Source organism: Hydra viridissima, unplaced genomic scaffold (assembly GCF_058129835.1).
Source record: "Hydra viridissima isolate aposymbiotic clone 2 unplaced genomic scaffold, HvirCarnegie_v1 scaffold_3, whole genome shotgun sequence".
In the NCBI taxonomy this organism is placed as follows: domain Eukaryota; kingdom Metazoa; phylum Cnidaria; class Hydrozoa; order Anthoathecata; family Hydridae; genus Hydra; species Hydra viridissima.
The window spans coordinates 18,452,743-18,467,840 of NW_028324302.1; the positions used below are offsets into that span (position 1 = coordinate 18,452,743).

The window sequence follows — 15,098 nt, forward strand, 5'->3', positions numbered from 1 at the left end:
GCACGTGCAATCTCTGATAATTTTGGCTTTTCATCTATCTCCTCTTCTACCTCAGCACAATTGTTAATTAAAATGGAATCCAGAATTTCTGAATCTGTGATAGCAATTTTTCACTTGTACACAACAGCAAAGTCTTCATCTATCTAAACCACGTGATTTAAGCTCGTTGACTTCTCTTCAAACAATTTGAAAGAATCATCTTCAGCATAAACTGCAACCTGTACTTTCTGCAAGGTGCCTGCCTTTCTAAAACAGTTCTATACAGTGTTTGCTAATATAGCGTCTCTTGACCTGACCAACATCCTCATAACTACTATGGATTGCCAATTCTAGAACATTTTCATTTTTTGCAAATTTTTTTTGCGTGCCACTTTTTTTGTGGACATGGGTTCTGGCTCATATATATTTTGATCATAATGTAAACATGAATTTTTTCTCCGTTTGAATCGTGCATTATTTTTAAAAAACTTTATTTTTAAAAATTTTTCAGTTTGTAATGTCTGACGTGATGGTGCTTGTTCTCTATTGAAAGAGGGTAATTTTTATATACGTATTTTTAGAATCACCACAAGGTATTAACAGTATCTTGAAAGTCGTTTCCTTCATCCAATTTTTTCAAGACGTAAAGACACAACCCAAGCAAAAATTCACAACAGGCGCAGTACAGCGCCAGTACTGTCTAATACTGGTGCAATACTGGCAGTCAGTACTGGTTCTGTATTGGCATTTCCATGGGATGATAACGCTTTGCCAGTACTGAATGTCCAGTACTTAACCATAGCTGGCATCTGGTAATGGTATAGTACTGCCTTAATTAAAAATTCGCAACAGGCATAGTATTGCGCCAGTACTGTTTAACACTGGCGCAAGACTGGCATGACACTATAGCATCAATTTTATAAGGTAATCTTTTAAGACAAAAGTATTATTTTTCAATGTTTTTTTTTGTATAATTAAAAAAAAAAAAATTTATAGAATTTCGTCTTCAATTTCAACACCAGCACCACTCTTTTTATTTAGCAATCTATTTTTCTTTCCACCAGCTCTATCCTTCGCACCTGAAAACCAGCGACTTATTTGACTAGAAATTTGTTTTTCGTTCATCTCAGGAAATCTGATTGTTATTACTTCTAAAATAAACATCAAAACTGTGTATTTTAAGGGTTAAGTAAGAAATGAATAAAATAATACTTTATTCATGTTTGTTAAAGTTAGAAATAAGACAATATACCTAGCAAATATTTGTAATTTTCTGTGCCAGAAAAATTCAATTTTTTTACACCATTTGACTCTCGTCCAAAGGCACTGTAAAGCACTTGAATATTCGGTAAAATAATCTTTGGAATTACAAAAGATAAATTTTCCGAAAGTTTTAATGTACTTTTCACATTTAACATCATGAAGCATTTCTAAAAAAAAAAAATTAATCTATAGATAAAATTCATATACTAAATATCAAATAATTAAATATAACATTAATTATAAATAAAAAATAATATTTAATAAAACAATACTTCGTAGCAGACTTAAAACAAATATTTCTAGCATTTTTTGAATCAATACTAAATTGTTTACCAGTTTTTGAATCATTACTACATCACTCTTCAATTGGTTATCAAAATCATGGAAACTCTCTATACGGTTGAATGGTAATTCGTTAATCGTCTGTTCGGTTATTATTTTGTGGATATCAACAGTGTTATTGTTAAGACTAAATAACGTTCTTGTGATTTTTGCTTCCTCTCTAATACGATATTCAATGCTTCTCCTGGCAGACTCCAGATTAGCTTTCGACGCAGGAGCATCTTTAGCTGTCATGAGAACATATATTTTATATTTGCATTAGTAAAGAAAAACAACCATTTTAAATAACTAAATCAGTAATTAATTATTAAATTATCATTATCATTATGTAATTTTTTTCTCAATGTTTAACGTCCGTTTCCACACTTGTGTGGTTTAAACAAGGTTTCCATAGTGTCATTTCCTCATTCAAGTGAAAAGTTAAATTAATTCTTTACAATGAATGAAGAATTGTAAGTAAAAAATTTTTGACAATATCCTAACCTGCAGAGCCACATGTAGGACAATACTTATAATTTGGATTAAGTATCACATCTAAAAAAATATTTTCAAAATATTACATTTGTAAGTAATGATCAACATTCTAAAAAAGATTTCATTGAAAAAAAATTAAAATAATATTTAAATGTAAACTAAGAATTATATTGCATTACCTTTTTTATTTGTTTTATCGTCGCTTAAATGTTTCCTGGTGTCTTCATGTGATATACTGGAATACTTTATCATTTCTGAAAATAATAAACTTTTTGAATAATAAAAATTGCTTTGACGCATTTTTTTGTGTGAGCAACAATAACAGTTATTTGTAATTATAAGGATTTTTTTTATTAAAGAAAACATACGGTTTTGTTTCTCTCTGTTACATTTAGAAGACGCTATTTTCTTTATTTTGGGGGACGAGAACGATGAATCATTAGATTGTTCATCACGAGATGATGATCGTTTTTTCTTTACTTTAAAGGAAACAAAGGACTCTTCTGAAATATCACTATCTCCAGAGCTTTCAATACTAAGCTCTAAAACAGATAAGATATAGTGATTATTTAAAAAAAAAACAAAAAAACAGTTATATGGTTAAATAAATCTTTCAATTTTTTAAAATATTTCAAGTAATGTTTGTTTGCATTAATAAAAAAATACCATACCTTTAAATGAAGAGATATCTTTTAAAGATGCTTTAAGTTCAGAGCTGCTTAATTTAACAGGAACAGATTCTCCTTCTGAACTATTTGGATCTTCAAAATTACTGCTCTGTACTACAAATTCAGAGCATGCCCTAATCATCCGTCGCAATCCTTGTTCATAGCTTTCTATCATGTAAATAAATATCTTTTAATATGACAGCATTTAAGTTAAAACGCATTTAAAATTGATTACATAAAGATTTGAATTACATACTTGCTTCTTTAATTAAAACAATTTCAAAACTCTTCCACAAAACTCCTGGTATTAATGACATTTTACTCATTGAATCAAGCGCATGATACTCGTTTTCAGATGGATATTTACAGAATAATTTGTCTTTTTTAGAATACATCCATAAAATTGGAATAACATCAATACATTCCTTTCCATGCTTTTTTTTCCATGTTTTTTCAAGAAACTTGACTACAACATGAGTTGTACTTGTCTGAAGATTCATATTAATTAAATACCTTATAAAAATAGCAAATTAAATTTAAAATTACTTTTACAAAATACTGTAATTCAGTTACTTTGAATACTGATTATTTCAAACTAAAATAAACAGTTATTGTTCAGTAAATCTGAACAAAAAATATTCTAAAGATAAAATAGTTTAAAGCCTTCAAATATTCATAACACTATTCAAATAAGATAAATCTATTGACAAATTCAAATAACAGACTTGTATTGTATGTTACATTAAACAGTCTAGTATAATACAATAATAATTGATAAATGTAATATAAAGTTAACAAATGTATTTTAGATTTTTTTATGAATCATGAAGATAAGTTATGGCAAATGTATTATCATTGCTTTCAAACAAAACACATTTTTTAACAATATTTTCTAAAGAAACTGTTTCTTCATTTGTGGATATTCTTCCAAGTTTCATTATTCCAACTTTTGAAGAGGCACATGGATACTGAAAAAACATCATTGACATCCATAAATATATAACCTTGCAAAAAGAAATTATGTTGCACTTTTCGGATTCTTGTTATTTTAAAAATATGGCCAGAACACATTTTTACAATGTCATCTGGCTTTTTAATGCTAAGTGTAACTCCTTGAAATATTATATCTTCAAAATTAACATCATCTTCAAGCATAGTATTAAAGTTCATTATAAGAACTTTCTTCTTAATTGCATTTTTATTTTTTAATTTTGGACAGGCTTTTTGTTCAGATATTCTTCTAGCCAACTGACCCAAAGTATTATTTCTTCCTCCAATTAGTCGTTTAATTTTACCAAGATGGTTTTCAAAAGGAAATGCAGATATTGTAGATAAAGACATCTTAGTGTACTCAACATCATCAGCTAAGTGGATTAAATTGTGTATATTCATTACCTGTGAACCAGTGCCATAAATGACGGAGTTAGCTCAAAGAATTTCCTCAATAACTCTTTGGCATAGTTTACATTATGAAGGCAAAGTTGAGGATCACAAAGTATTCGACAAGCCACAACTAAAAGCAGAAAATGTTTATACATTTGACTAGGCAGAATATTGTGTAGTAACAATGATCCACAGTAATGTAAAAAAAAAACGAAATTGTGTGGCTTTCCAATGTGCAAAATTATGTATATCAAACTTTTTTCTTTGAAACTCTTTGGGTATAAAATTCACTAAGATTTTCAATTTTAAATTTAAACATTTAATATCTTCCACAGATAGATTGCATTTATGGTTTACTTTTTTAGTGCCAATTAACTGCTGCATAATCCATTTCATGACCCCAAGGTAAATTAAATGCATAGAATCCAAGAACATTGATTTAATTGGGTCAAAACCTGGTATATCTAACAATGGGGATTTACCTGAACCTAAATGGTGTTCAATTTGACTTTTCATTTCAAAACTACTTTTTGTTCGTAGCTTAGATCTCATATTAGGATAAACTCTTTTTTTTTTAATTGTCGTCCCTCTGGTCTCGCAACGTTCACATGCATAATAACCACCATGTCCTTTACATTTTTTAACAAATGATCTGGCAGGTGTGTCACAGGAAAAGCCTACAACCTCTATTTTAAAGGTCACTTGACCAATATTTACTCCATTTAAAACTAAATATTTTGCTTCAGAGACAAAATCTTCTAAAAAAACATCTACACTTTGTGGTTTAGAATCCCCACTATAAACAGCTATGATAAATGGTTGTGAATTATATTCGTTGTGCAAAATAAGTCCCAAGATAGCCCAAAATTGTTGATTAGAACCATCGATATTAAATAATAAACGAATAACACTATCAGTATAATCCTCAGTAATGACATCATTTAAACCTTCTTCTATATCAAGAAACATAAAATATCCCATTGTGTTTTTTACGATATTCATTAACTTTATATTTTTATTTGATTTTGTTTGCAACAATGTAACTGCAGACTTTGGTAAATTAGGAATGCTTTCTGCCCTCAGTATTTTTAACAAATCTTCAATTGTTTCAACAGTCAAATGGCTTCGATGGTTTACAGCCCATTTTTGTAACTTTTCACAACAATTGGTTTCTGTTAAATCAGGTGATTGCTGATAAAAAGATTCATTACCTGAAAAACTGTCCTCTGGAAATGTACGAGTAAAGTATTCTGAATCAAAAGATGAATCAAATTGGAAAATAAAATTGTTATCGTGTTCAGAAATAGTAATATGAGTATCTTCAGATTGATAGGTTATTAAATTACTAGAAGAATCAATTTCAATAGATGAATCAATTGCAGTGTCCAAATATTCAGATAAATTTTCTTCTGAATAGAAAGCTTTAAATTCATTTTGGTTTTGTTGTTTAAAATGACGGTGTTTCTTTTGTCTATAATATGCAGCCATGCCTTGAAATAACCATAAATAGTATAACTAAATACAACTGAATGTTAAATATACATTTTATCAATAGTTTTCAAAAGTAAAATTGATTTAAGGTTATCTATTAGCTTATATTTTTAAAATGAAAAACACCCATCTTTAAAATATTTTATAGCAAATACATATATTATTTGATAACATATATTTTTATTATTATTATTATGACAGTATATATATATATATATATATATATATATATATATATATATATATATATATATATATATATATATATATAATTAGTAAAAACACTTATCTAATTTTTCTTTTTCTTTGACAGTTTGTTTCTCTATCAGTAGGATCATCAGGAAGCATATATATATATATATATATATATATATATATATATATATATATATATATATATATATATATATATATATGCCTATCTCTCTCTCTCTCTCTCTCATTCTGCATTAGTTTCTGGAACAGTAAATACAAATGCACCAAGAATTTCTAGCAGTTGAGGCTTTACTACAGTATTGACATTATTTATAACTTCTAAAACAGTTTTCCATCCTAATAGTATAGGAACAGATTTAGCTTCCCAGTTTTCTAGATTTATATCTAAACAAGTTTTGATAAAACAATAAGAGTCAAAAATGTCATTATCACTTATGACAAAAATAGGTAATGATTTAGTTTTATTAAGAAAATATGTGTACACTTCCTTAAAATCCTCATATAGAAATTTTTCCTTTAACATAAGATATTTTACATTCCTTGCTTCATTACAAAATCTATCAGCCCACTTTTTTAAATAACTAATTATGGTATTATAAAATCTCACTACAACAGAAACTACATGCTCTCTATCTAATAATGCTTCTGCTTCAAGTTTTTTTGAAAGATTATCTGCCATAAATGGTATAAATTTGCATGCAAGTGCTTGTAAAACTCCATTGATACTTCTACTGCACTTTTATCATTTCCTTCTAACTTTTTGACAGTCTCACCAAACAAATGAAATTGGGATCTTACACAATGTTGAAATTAAAAAGTGATTTCTAATAATTTATTGCTCTGTTCTTTTAAGAACATTGAGCACTCAATTTTATGGAATACATTTATAATTGTTGTTATATATATATATATATATATATATATATATATATATATATATATATATATATATATATATATATATATATATATATATATTTAATAATAACTTAACTTATAACAGTATATTAACGAAAAATGATAATAGCAAAATTTGTTTTATATTTTATAAAATTCTAAACAAGTACTTATTAATCAAAACTATTTTTAACTGACAGTTTACCAAGACAAAGATGAAAAATCAAGTAACATACGCCAGATTTTATTAAATAAAAGTGAATCTGGTTTATAATTACCATAATTAATTATCGTGTGCCAATAATTATTGTGACAGATTAATCTGGCACATTAATGCACATGTGCCAAAAAAGACTTTTTTTGGCAAAAAAGAATTCGAATTCTTTTTTCGAGGCCCAAAAATCCGTTATGTGCCAACACTGGAATAAGGGATCATTTTACGTATACACGCGCAGCCTTGTCTAACATTTTAATCGATGCTTTGCCTGCACTGGCCGGCCAACGATTGGTTAGCCAATACTGGCGCAGTACTTCGCCTGTTGTAAATAAAGGCGCAAAACAAAAATTTCCGATTGGGAAGTGACCACAGTAAGACGTGTCACCAAACTGAACCCTTTCGCTGTTGTAAAAGACGGGACAAGTAATTGACGAGCTCAACGAGAGGGGATTGAGCATAAGAGTCAAAGCTGTATTTTTTATCTCCGTCCTGGCGCCAACAGACCCAATGAAATCCATTCGGGCTCGAATCTCCCGTGTTGACAATTCCGCATTCTTTTTTCCTCGCATTTTTTGGAAGCTCATTCCTAACAAAAACACCCCGTAAAGTTTTTAACTTCGAGCTTTTTTACCACTTTTATCAATTGAAAGTTGGTCAAAGCCTCATCAGGCAAAACAATTCCTTTGACATTTATCATTTTATTTACATTATTTTGTTGTTTTTAATTTGTAATGTCCGTGAGCCAACGTGTGTATTCCATCCTCTAAAATAATTCTTTTATCATCGTCAGCGCTGAGTGATACTTTGTTGATTTCTTCAGTGTAAATTTCGTGTAAATGGGAACGGATGACGTTCATTTTTCTTTGCTGCTCATTTCAGACAGTTTTTCTAATCATCGTGAGTGATGTATTTTTGGACGACATTTTTCTTAACCCCTTTGCATTTTTTGTGTTCTTTTTCGCGGAGTTTGTAAGAGTACAATTTAGACCGGAGACCGACAAATTCTTCAATCTTCTAACCTGCGGTTTCGTCTTTAAACATTCCAATGACCTTTCTGTTTTGAAACCAACGCTTTGAATGGCGGGATGATTTTTGTCAAATTCGCTTGTGTCAAATTTGCTTTCAACGTCATCAGCAATGTCTTTGTAAAAATCGTCCGTTTTGATTTCATAAATGAGGGAGTCGGTGTCTGTCATCAGCAACTTTGCTTTATCGGAGTATTTGTTTCTGATGTAATCGTAGTGGAATTCAAACATTAACGTTTTGCTCAAATCCAAGATGCACATTCCCAAATAAATGGGTTTGTTGTAAATGAGCTTTGTTTTTTTCATGTACACGGAGATCAAGTTTTCATCAAAAATGGTGTGTCGATCGTAATTGGGCTTAGAAGACAATTTCTCAGCCTCTTTTCTTGATGTTACCAGTCTCACTTCCACTTTTTTTTTAATGTTTTCCATGGTTTTTCCAAACACTGAATTGTTCATCAGCTTAAAAAGTCTTTTTCAAAGTTGTTGGTGGCAAGAATCCTTAAATTTTTATTGAGATCGATGTATTTTTTCAGCCAATTTCTTTCCTTAAATTTGATGCCTCTGTGCACCTTTACAATTTTTAGCCCCAATCGTTCATATAATTTCAGGTTCTTTTAATGGATGGCGTAATTCTTTTTGTCGTTCAAGTTTGGAACGAATTTGTCCACTTTATAATGGTCATTTTTTCAGAAGCCAAAGGGTAATCGTTGTGCTCGTCATGGAGACTTTTAGGGTAATCCAAATCCACCTTCAAAATACATGGCATTAATTTCCAATGGGAGAGCTCGTCTTCGCTCATCCATTCAAACCCGTTTGTGGCAAGAGCTTTGCACATAGCCCATCCGTACAAGTTGTTGGCGTCCAAGTACTGGATGAACGACGACTATTTGCTTGGGTTAAACGAATCCCCCATGTATTTATTGTTTGAAGTTCCAAACCGGTTCGATATCATGCTGATTCCTCCTCGGATCCCTTTCTTGATCACCAGCGCCATGTCAAAATTGCTCAGAAGCTCCAAATTGATTTTTGTTATTTTGAGCGCGGCGTCCCATGCCAATCCGGGAGACGTGTAATGCCAGGCGGGGTCGAGCTTGTAATGGTTCATGCAAACGTCTCTGAAATTTTCAAAGACATCCGCCAGCATCAGCACGTCAGAGACGTTGTACAGGTTGTGGTAATCTCTGAACGTTTCGCAGTGAAATTCGTCCCAAACCGTTTTGGCGTGCAAATAAATTTCATCGCTTATTCCCTCGTTGTTGAATTTGGAGAAGAAAGACTCTTTGGGAGGCAATATCGTTTCAGAAAACTTTTTGATCGTGTCCATCCAATCGTAAGGGTAAACGCCTTTTCTGAGCAGCAGATCAAACTACTTTTCGGAATAATATTTGGCGATGTTTTTGCATTGGTCTTTGGTCAGATTTCTGAACAAGCTGTCCAAACTGGAGGCCATGAATCTGAAGCTGTCTAAACTACTGCACCATGTGGGAAGATGTAAGATGTCTTTGACCCAACTCCTAACAAGCCGTGTCCACCGCCGGAGCTTGCAAATGCCGGAATCCGACATTTTCGTCCTTATTTCATCCACCATGGATTTAAATTTTTGAAGCTCTGAAAAAATCAACTCGTACTCGCTGTTGCTAATGTTTCTATCCATTAAAGCTTTTAAAATGAGTTTGTTGATGGTATTTAATTTAGGCTCTGCAAGAACTTTCACCTTCTCGTGCTTCTCCGCTTTTAATGCCAGTTTTTTGTTGACTTGGCCTCCAACAACGGATAAAAACCCTGCTCCAATGGCAACACCCTCACACGCAGTCGCCGCTGGAGTGGCAATAATGGTGGTTAAAAGTCCAACTCCCACAGTTCCAAGAGCGATGCACAATACCTGCATCGAGTTGTCCACATTCGAGATGATTCTGAAAGCGCGGTGGTACTTTTTGCTGAGAGCCATTCTCTTTGCTTTTTCATCCTCAATCTCTTTTTGCATCTGGCTTATTTTTTAAAGGCGGTAATTTTTCCCTTCATCCGATGGAGCCGTTGGTTCTTTGAACCCTGATAAATTTGGAAGGCTGGGTAAATTTTATCTGTGTTTTTAAATATTTCCATTTTTTAATCAATTAACAAATTATTTTAATTCAAATCAATGTGATTAGTTTTACAAAGTTTTTCGCCTTTTTTAACAATGACGTCCTGATTGCTGTAATTGTGAACATCCATGATGACTTCATCTACAGACTCTGAAATAACAACATTATTTTTTCTGTAATTCAATTGATCGCTGATTTTGTTCATCAAAATGACGACTGCAATCCCTTTGCCCAACTTCAGTCCGGCTGACAACGATATCGTCGTGTGAGAGAGAGCAGCAAATCTAATGTCTTGCTGAGCAAAAATCACGTGCTGTCCGTTAATGTTGTAGTAGGTGGGATGATCCAACTTTTTTTTGGTCACAATGATGTTGCTCGGTCTTCTTTGCTCCAACTCTTTAATTCTTTCCTCCAAATGGCTCAATTGCAAATCCAAATGTGGGCTTCTGCTGAGGCAACATTTTTAAATAACTTGTGAGGAGTATGCATTTTAAAATATTAAAAAAAAAATTTTTAGATCATTTTTTGTGTATAATTCTTCATATATTTTTCCCACCATTTTACTTTTAAATTCTTCATATATTTTATTTTGTTTTTGATTTTATTTATTTTTTTGCGAGCATGCTCGAATATATCATCTTTTACAATTCCGCTTTTTACAAGTTAATCCTTCCGCACTTTATTTTCAATCCAAATTTTCAATTCATGTTGACGAGTAATGATAAAATCCAAATCATTTTTAATGCTGTAATGGTATTTTTCGTAATTGGGTGTATTTTTATATTCTTCTTCGTAATCATCGGTTTTGAGGTATTCTTTAATGAAAGGTTCAGTTAGAACCATCATTTTGACACGATTATTTTCCATTTCCTTTTTAAATAAGAAAAGAAAACTTTTTAGATTATTTTTGCAAACGGATCAATTCTTTATTATCCACCCACGAGTTGAATGAGTCTGGATATCCTTGCCATATAACCAATGGCTTGTTCTTTTGTTTGCGAATCACTTTTTCAATTCTAAATATGTCTTGATGAGTCTTTTGCATTTCCTGCTAGTAAAAAGTGCCTTGTATTTCTTCAATATTACCGTCGGTGATGTGGGAGGATCCGTGTGCTGAATTTTTGACACCGTAAAAACCTCCTCAGTCCATCTCGGCGTGTTCCCTTTTTCAAAATTAGATTTCTTTTTAGTGATCCTCACTTTGTCGCTCATGAAAAATTTCTGTTCTTGTCTTTCTGTTTGCACTTTTCCATACAGGTTCATCCAGACCTTATTTTTATTCCTTTCTTCGCTGGCTTCAATAAGAGTCATTTTGATGGAAGAGTGTTTTGTGTTGTTGTAGTTGCTCACCATTTCATTTAAAACGTCAATGTATTTTTTGGTGTTGTTTGCTGAAAAGTATTTGAACATTTTCTCTTTCATCGTTCTGTTCCATCGTTCAACGACGCAACTTTTTTCTTCGTTTTCAGTGGAGTATAATTGCACTCCAAGCGCTTTCACATGCTTGTTGTAAAACTCTTTTCCTTTGTCCATCCACATTTTGGAGCACCTTCTTTCTTCAAAGATTTTACTAAACGCGTCAGCCAAATCAAGACCCGTTTTGCTTTTTAAGGGTGAAATCTATCCATATTTTGAAAATACATCAATCACCATGAGCAAGTATTTTATTCCGTTGTTGAATTTTGAAAAAGATTGCATATCGACTAAATCTGCAGCCCATATTTCGTCAATGTCATTCACAATCACTTTTCTTCTTTTGAAATGATGAATCACTGGTTAGTGAAGCTCCTCTGCAAACTGATCCGTCCATTTCAGATCACTCATGGGGATTTTTTTTTATACTGACGCCCAATCCGAATTTGGCTTTGGCTTTGACAACGGGTGTAATAAGTTTTCTTTCGTTGATTTCTTTTTGCGTAGGGTTGGGTATGGAGTTCATTTCTTCAAGCATCATTTGATCTGCCAAATTTCTGTTCTGCCTGTCGTTGAAATATTTGTAAGCGAGCTCGTGATGATATGCTGCATTGTCCACCCTAAATCCTTTCTTAGTAATGGAAAACAACGAGTAGTTCTGGGTGAGTTTGTTTCAGATTGGCAGGAAGTCACAAGTGGAGTTCCCCAAGGTTCTGTATTCGGTCCACTTCTGTTTATCATATTCATAAATGACTTAAAAGTAAACATACTAAATAAATTAGAATTATTTGCCGATGATCCAAAAATAATGCCAGTAGTTAATAATGACAGAAACGCCAGCGCTCTTCAAGAAGACTTAAATAAGTTATTAGATTGGTCGAATAAGTGGTCTATCAAATTCAACAGAGAAAAGTGTAAAACAATGCACATTGGCAATTTGAATCCTCAATTTAGTTACAAATTAGGAGATCACATTTTGCAAAAAACCGAAGTTAAAAGAGATTTAGGTGTGATAATATCAAATGACCTTAAATGGGAAAATCATGTTATCAGTGTAGCAAATAAGGCAAATGGAACATTGGGTTTTTTAAAACACGGATTCAAATACCTTGATGTTTCCATATTAAAATTGTTATACAAGTCAACTATTAGGCCGCAACTTGAATATGCAGCATCTATATGGAGCCCATATTGGACTAAAGATATTAAGAGACTCGAATATGTACAGCGTAGATCGACAAGGATTGAATCACTGAATGGTATTTGTTATGAAGAAAGGAGAAAAATATTGGGTTTAAATAGTTTGTACAGCAAATTTTATATTTTATTTTTATATTTTATTTTATCCTGCTCCATTCCTGATACATGTCGGTGGAAGTAAGTTTTTTATCCAAGTTTGTGCCGGGACCTGCAAAGTTTATGCCAGCAATGTGCATTTCTCCAGGAAATTTAGCCCAGGGAAGTTTGATTTTGCTGGACAGTTTGTTGAGCGATTCGACCAAGTTGCCCCCTTTTTGTCGACGAAACAAATTTGTTTTTGGTCGTTCCGCAAACATCGCAAGTTCCTTTAAGCATATTTTTGTTGTTTTTGCTTATATTATTTCTCAAGCGAATTGTCTCCATTCTTCTTTTGTATTTAACGCAGTACATTTTACATATATAAAAAGATTTTTTTAAGATAAAAATGGAAATCACCGATTTGTCATGGAATATTGGTAAGAACAAAAGGAACAGCAACAGGCTTTTGCCGAGAAGTGTAAGAGGAATCATCGCAGGAAAGTCCGGTTGCGGAAAAACAACTTTGCTGCTAAATTTGTTGCTGAGACCTGGATGGTTGGATTGCAACAACTTGCGGGTGTTTGGAAAGTCCCTTTTCCAGCCAGAGTATAAAATACTGAAAAGTTCCTTCGAGAAGAAACTGCCAAAAGAGATTATCCTGGAACTGTTCAAGTTACAAGGGGAATTTTGAATTTAAATCCTGAATGTGTCATTGAGGACATTTTGAAAAATTATGATAACAAAGAGGACATGGAGTGCAAGTTTTTTGAAACAGCCGACGACGTGCCTTAACTGGAAGATCTTGACGCCACGAAAAATAATCTGGTAATTTTTTGACGATTTGCAATTGACCAAGCAAAATAAGTGCGAAAAATATTAAATCAGAGGAAGGTATTCCAACGTCAATTGTTTCTATTTGGCTCAAAATTGTTTCATGCCCCCCAGAAAAACCATCTGAGAAAATGCCAACTTTATTTGCCTGTTTCCGCAGGATTCAAAGAACGTGGACCATATTTATCGAGATCATGTCACCGTAGACATGAAAAAAGAAGAGTTTAAAAAGATTTTCAGGCATTGCTGGTTTCAACCCCACGGATTTGCAGTGATCGATTTGTCCTCCAAAAAGGATCATGGAAAATATCGAAGCGGATTTGACGATTTTTATTTTCCAAAAGATATAATTTAAAAAAATGATGCGTAATAAAAAAAATGTCATGGATTATAATCGACGTGGATGGAAAATCAAACGTGATAACAATAAATTTTTTAGACAAAATCGTTTTTGATTAAGGGTCAAAAATGATTTTGTCTAAAAAATTTGTTGTTATCACGTTGGTCATGGTCGGTCTTAAGACGTACAACAGCATTCCAAATATTAACAGCTAAAACAATTCTTTCAGATACAGCATGAACAATGAAGCAATTTGGGAAAACATTGTCATTCCAGATGGGTGTTACGACATTAAAGATATCAATAAGTATTTGCAAAAGTCTGTTTCAAGTACGATAAAAAGTTACGCGTCACAATGCGGAAGTTATGTTACTGCAAATAAAATCAGTTATTCTCCGGAGAACATCAAAATTGGAACCAATCCTTATACTTTAAAATCAACCATCAAACTAGGTTTAAATTGTTTGATGGATTTGAACGTGGAGAACAGCATCGCTTCAGTTTTGGGGCTCACAAAAAGACAGTTGGATTCCAATTCTGAATATGAGTCTGACAATATTGTCCGAATTTCAAGCATCAACACAATCAGAATCGTCAAAAACGTCATCGGGTCGGCATATATTAATGGATCCCAATTAAGTTGCATTTACTCCTTTTATCCAAACATGGGTCCAGGTTTTAAAATTATTGAGAGACCCACCCATTTGCTTTATCTTCCTGTAAAATTATGTGAGATTTTGACGATGATCACTCGCATCATTGATCAGAATGGAAATTTGGTTGATTTTCGTGGTGAGGACATTACGATCAGATATCACATTCGAGAAATGAAATAAATATTTTTCGACGTTTAAAAAGTGAGCAAATATTTCAGTGTAAAAGTAAATGTTTCACAAGGGCAGATTGACAAAATAAAAAAATCGATGATGGATGGTAAGCCTGTGAGAATCAGGCTTTCAAAAGACGATTTTAATGGAAAAGACGTGCTGTTCGTGACGGAGACGCAACATGAAAAAATTGTGAACGCTATCAGACGAGGAGTTGGAGTAACCATTAAAATGAGCAAAACTCAGGTCGAATACAACTCAAAAGTGAAAGGAGGATTTATCGGTGCGTTACTTCCTTTGTTAGGAATGCTTGCAGCAAGAGCGGCTCCAGTGGTTGCAACAGGTTTGTTGGGAGGGCTTGCTTCAA

General features: G+C 32.5%; 2 protein-coding genes across 3 annotated transcripts; both read right to left on the reverse strand.

Moving 5' to 3' along the window:
* Positions 1-936: 936 nt before the first annotated feature.
* LOC149891281 (uncharacterized) lies at positions 937-3,418 on the reverse strand. 2 transcript variants are annotated; one of them, XM_090082962.1, is made up of 8 exons: positions 2,983-3,418; positions 2,730-2,894; positions 2,427-2,600; positions 2,238-2,312; positions 2,068-2,118; positions 1,576-1,811; positions 1,232-1,409; positions 937-1,130 (listed from the first exon to the last, which is right to left on the reverse strand). In XM_090082962.1, the coding sequence occupies exons 1-8, from the start codon at positions 3,224-3,226 to the stop codon at positions 970-972; spliced, it is 1,284 nt and encodes a 427-aa protein (XP_089939088.1). In that variant the 5' UTR covers positions 3,227-3,418; the 3' UTR covers positions 937-969. The 2 variants fall into 2 exon arrangements, with proteins under 2 accessions (XP_089939088.1, XP_089939087.1); XM_090082961.1 differs by having other exon boundaries at positions 937-1,148; positions 2,983-3,324.
* Positions 3,411-5,764, reverse strand: LOC149891282 (uncharacterized). The gene has a single exon (XM_090082960.1). The coding sequence runs from the start codon at positions 5,595-5,597 to the stop codon at positions 4,269-4,271; it is 1,329 nt and encodes a 442-aa protein (XP_089939086.1). The 5' UTR covers positions 5,598-5,764; the 3' UTR covers positions 3,411-4,268.
* Between the last annotated feature and the right edge of the window lie 9,334 nt (positions 5,765-15,098).

What these genes read in the sequence shown, in the direction of transcription:
- LOC149891282 (XM_090082960.1), bottom strand. Translation starts at nt 5,597, where the DNA reads ATGGCTGCATATTATAGACAAAAGAAACACCGTCATTTTAAACAACAA.
- LOC149891281 (XM_090082961.1), bottom strand. Translation starts at nt 3,226, where the DNA reads ATGAATCTTCAGACAAGTACAACTCATGTTGTAGTCAAGTTTCTTGAA. An exon ending in TCCTACATGTGGCTCTGCAG is followed by an intron (nt 1,812 to 2,067) that starts GTTAGGATATTG and finishes TTCTCATGACAG; the next exon opens with CTAAAGATGCTCCTGCGTCG. An exon ending in TAGTAATGATTCAAAAACTG is followed by an intron (nt 1,410 to 1,575) that starts GTAAACAATTTA and finishes TTTTTTTTTTAG; the next exon opens with AAATGCTTCATGATGTTAAA.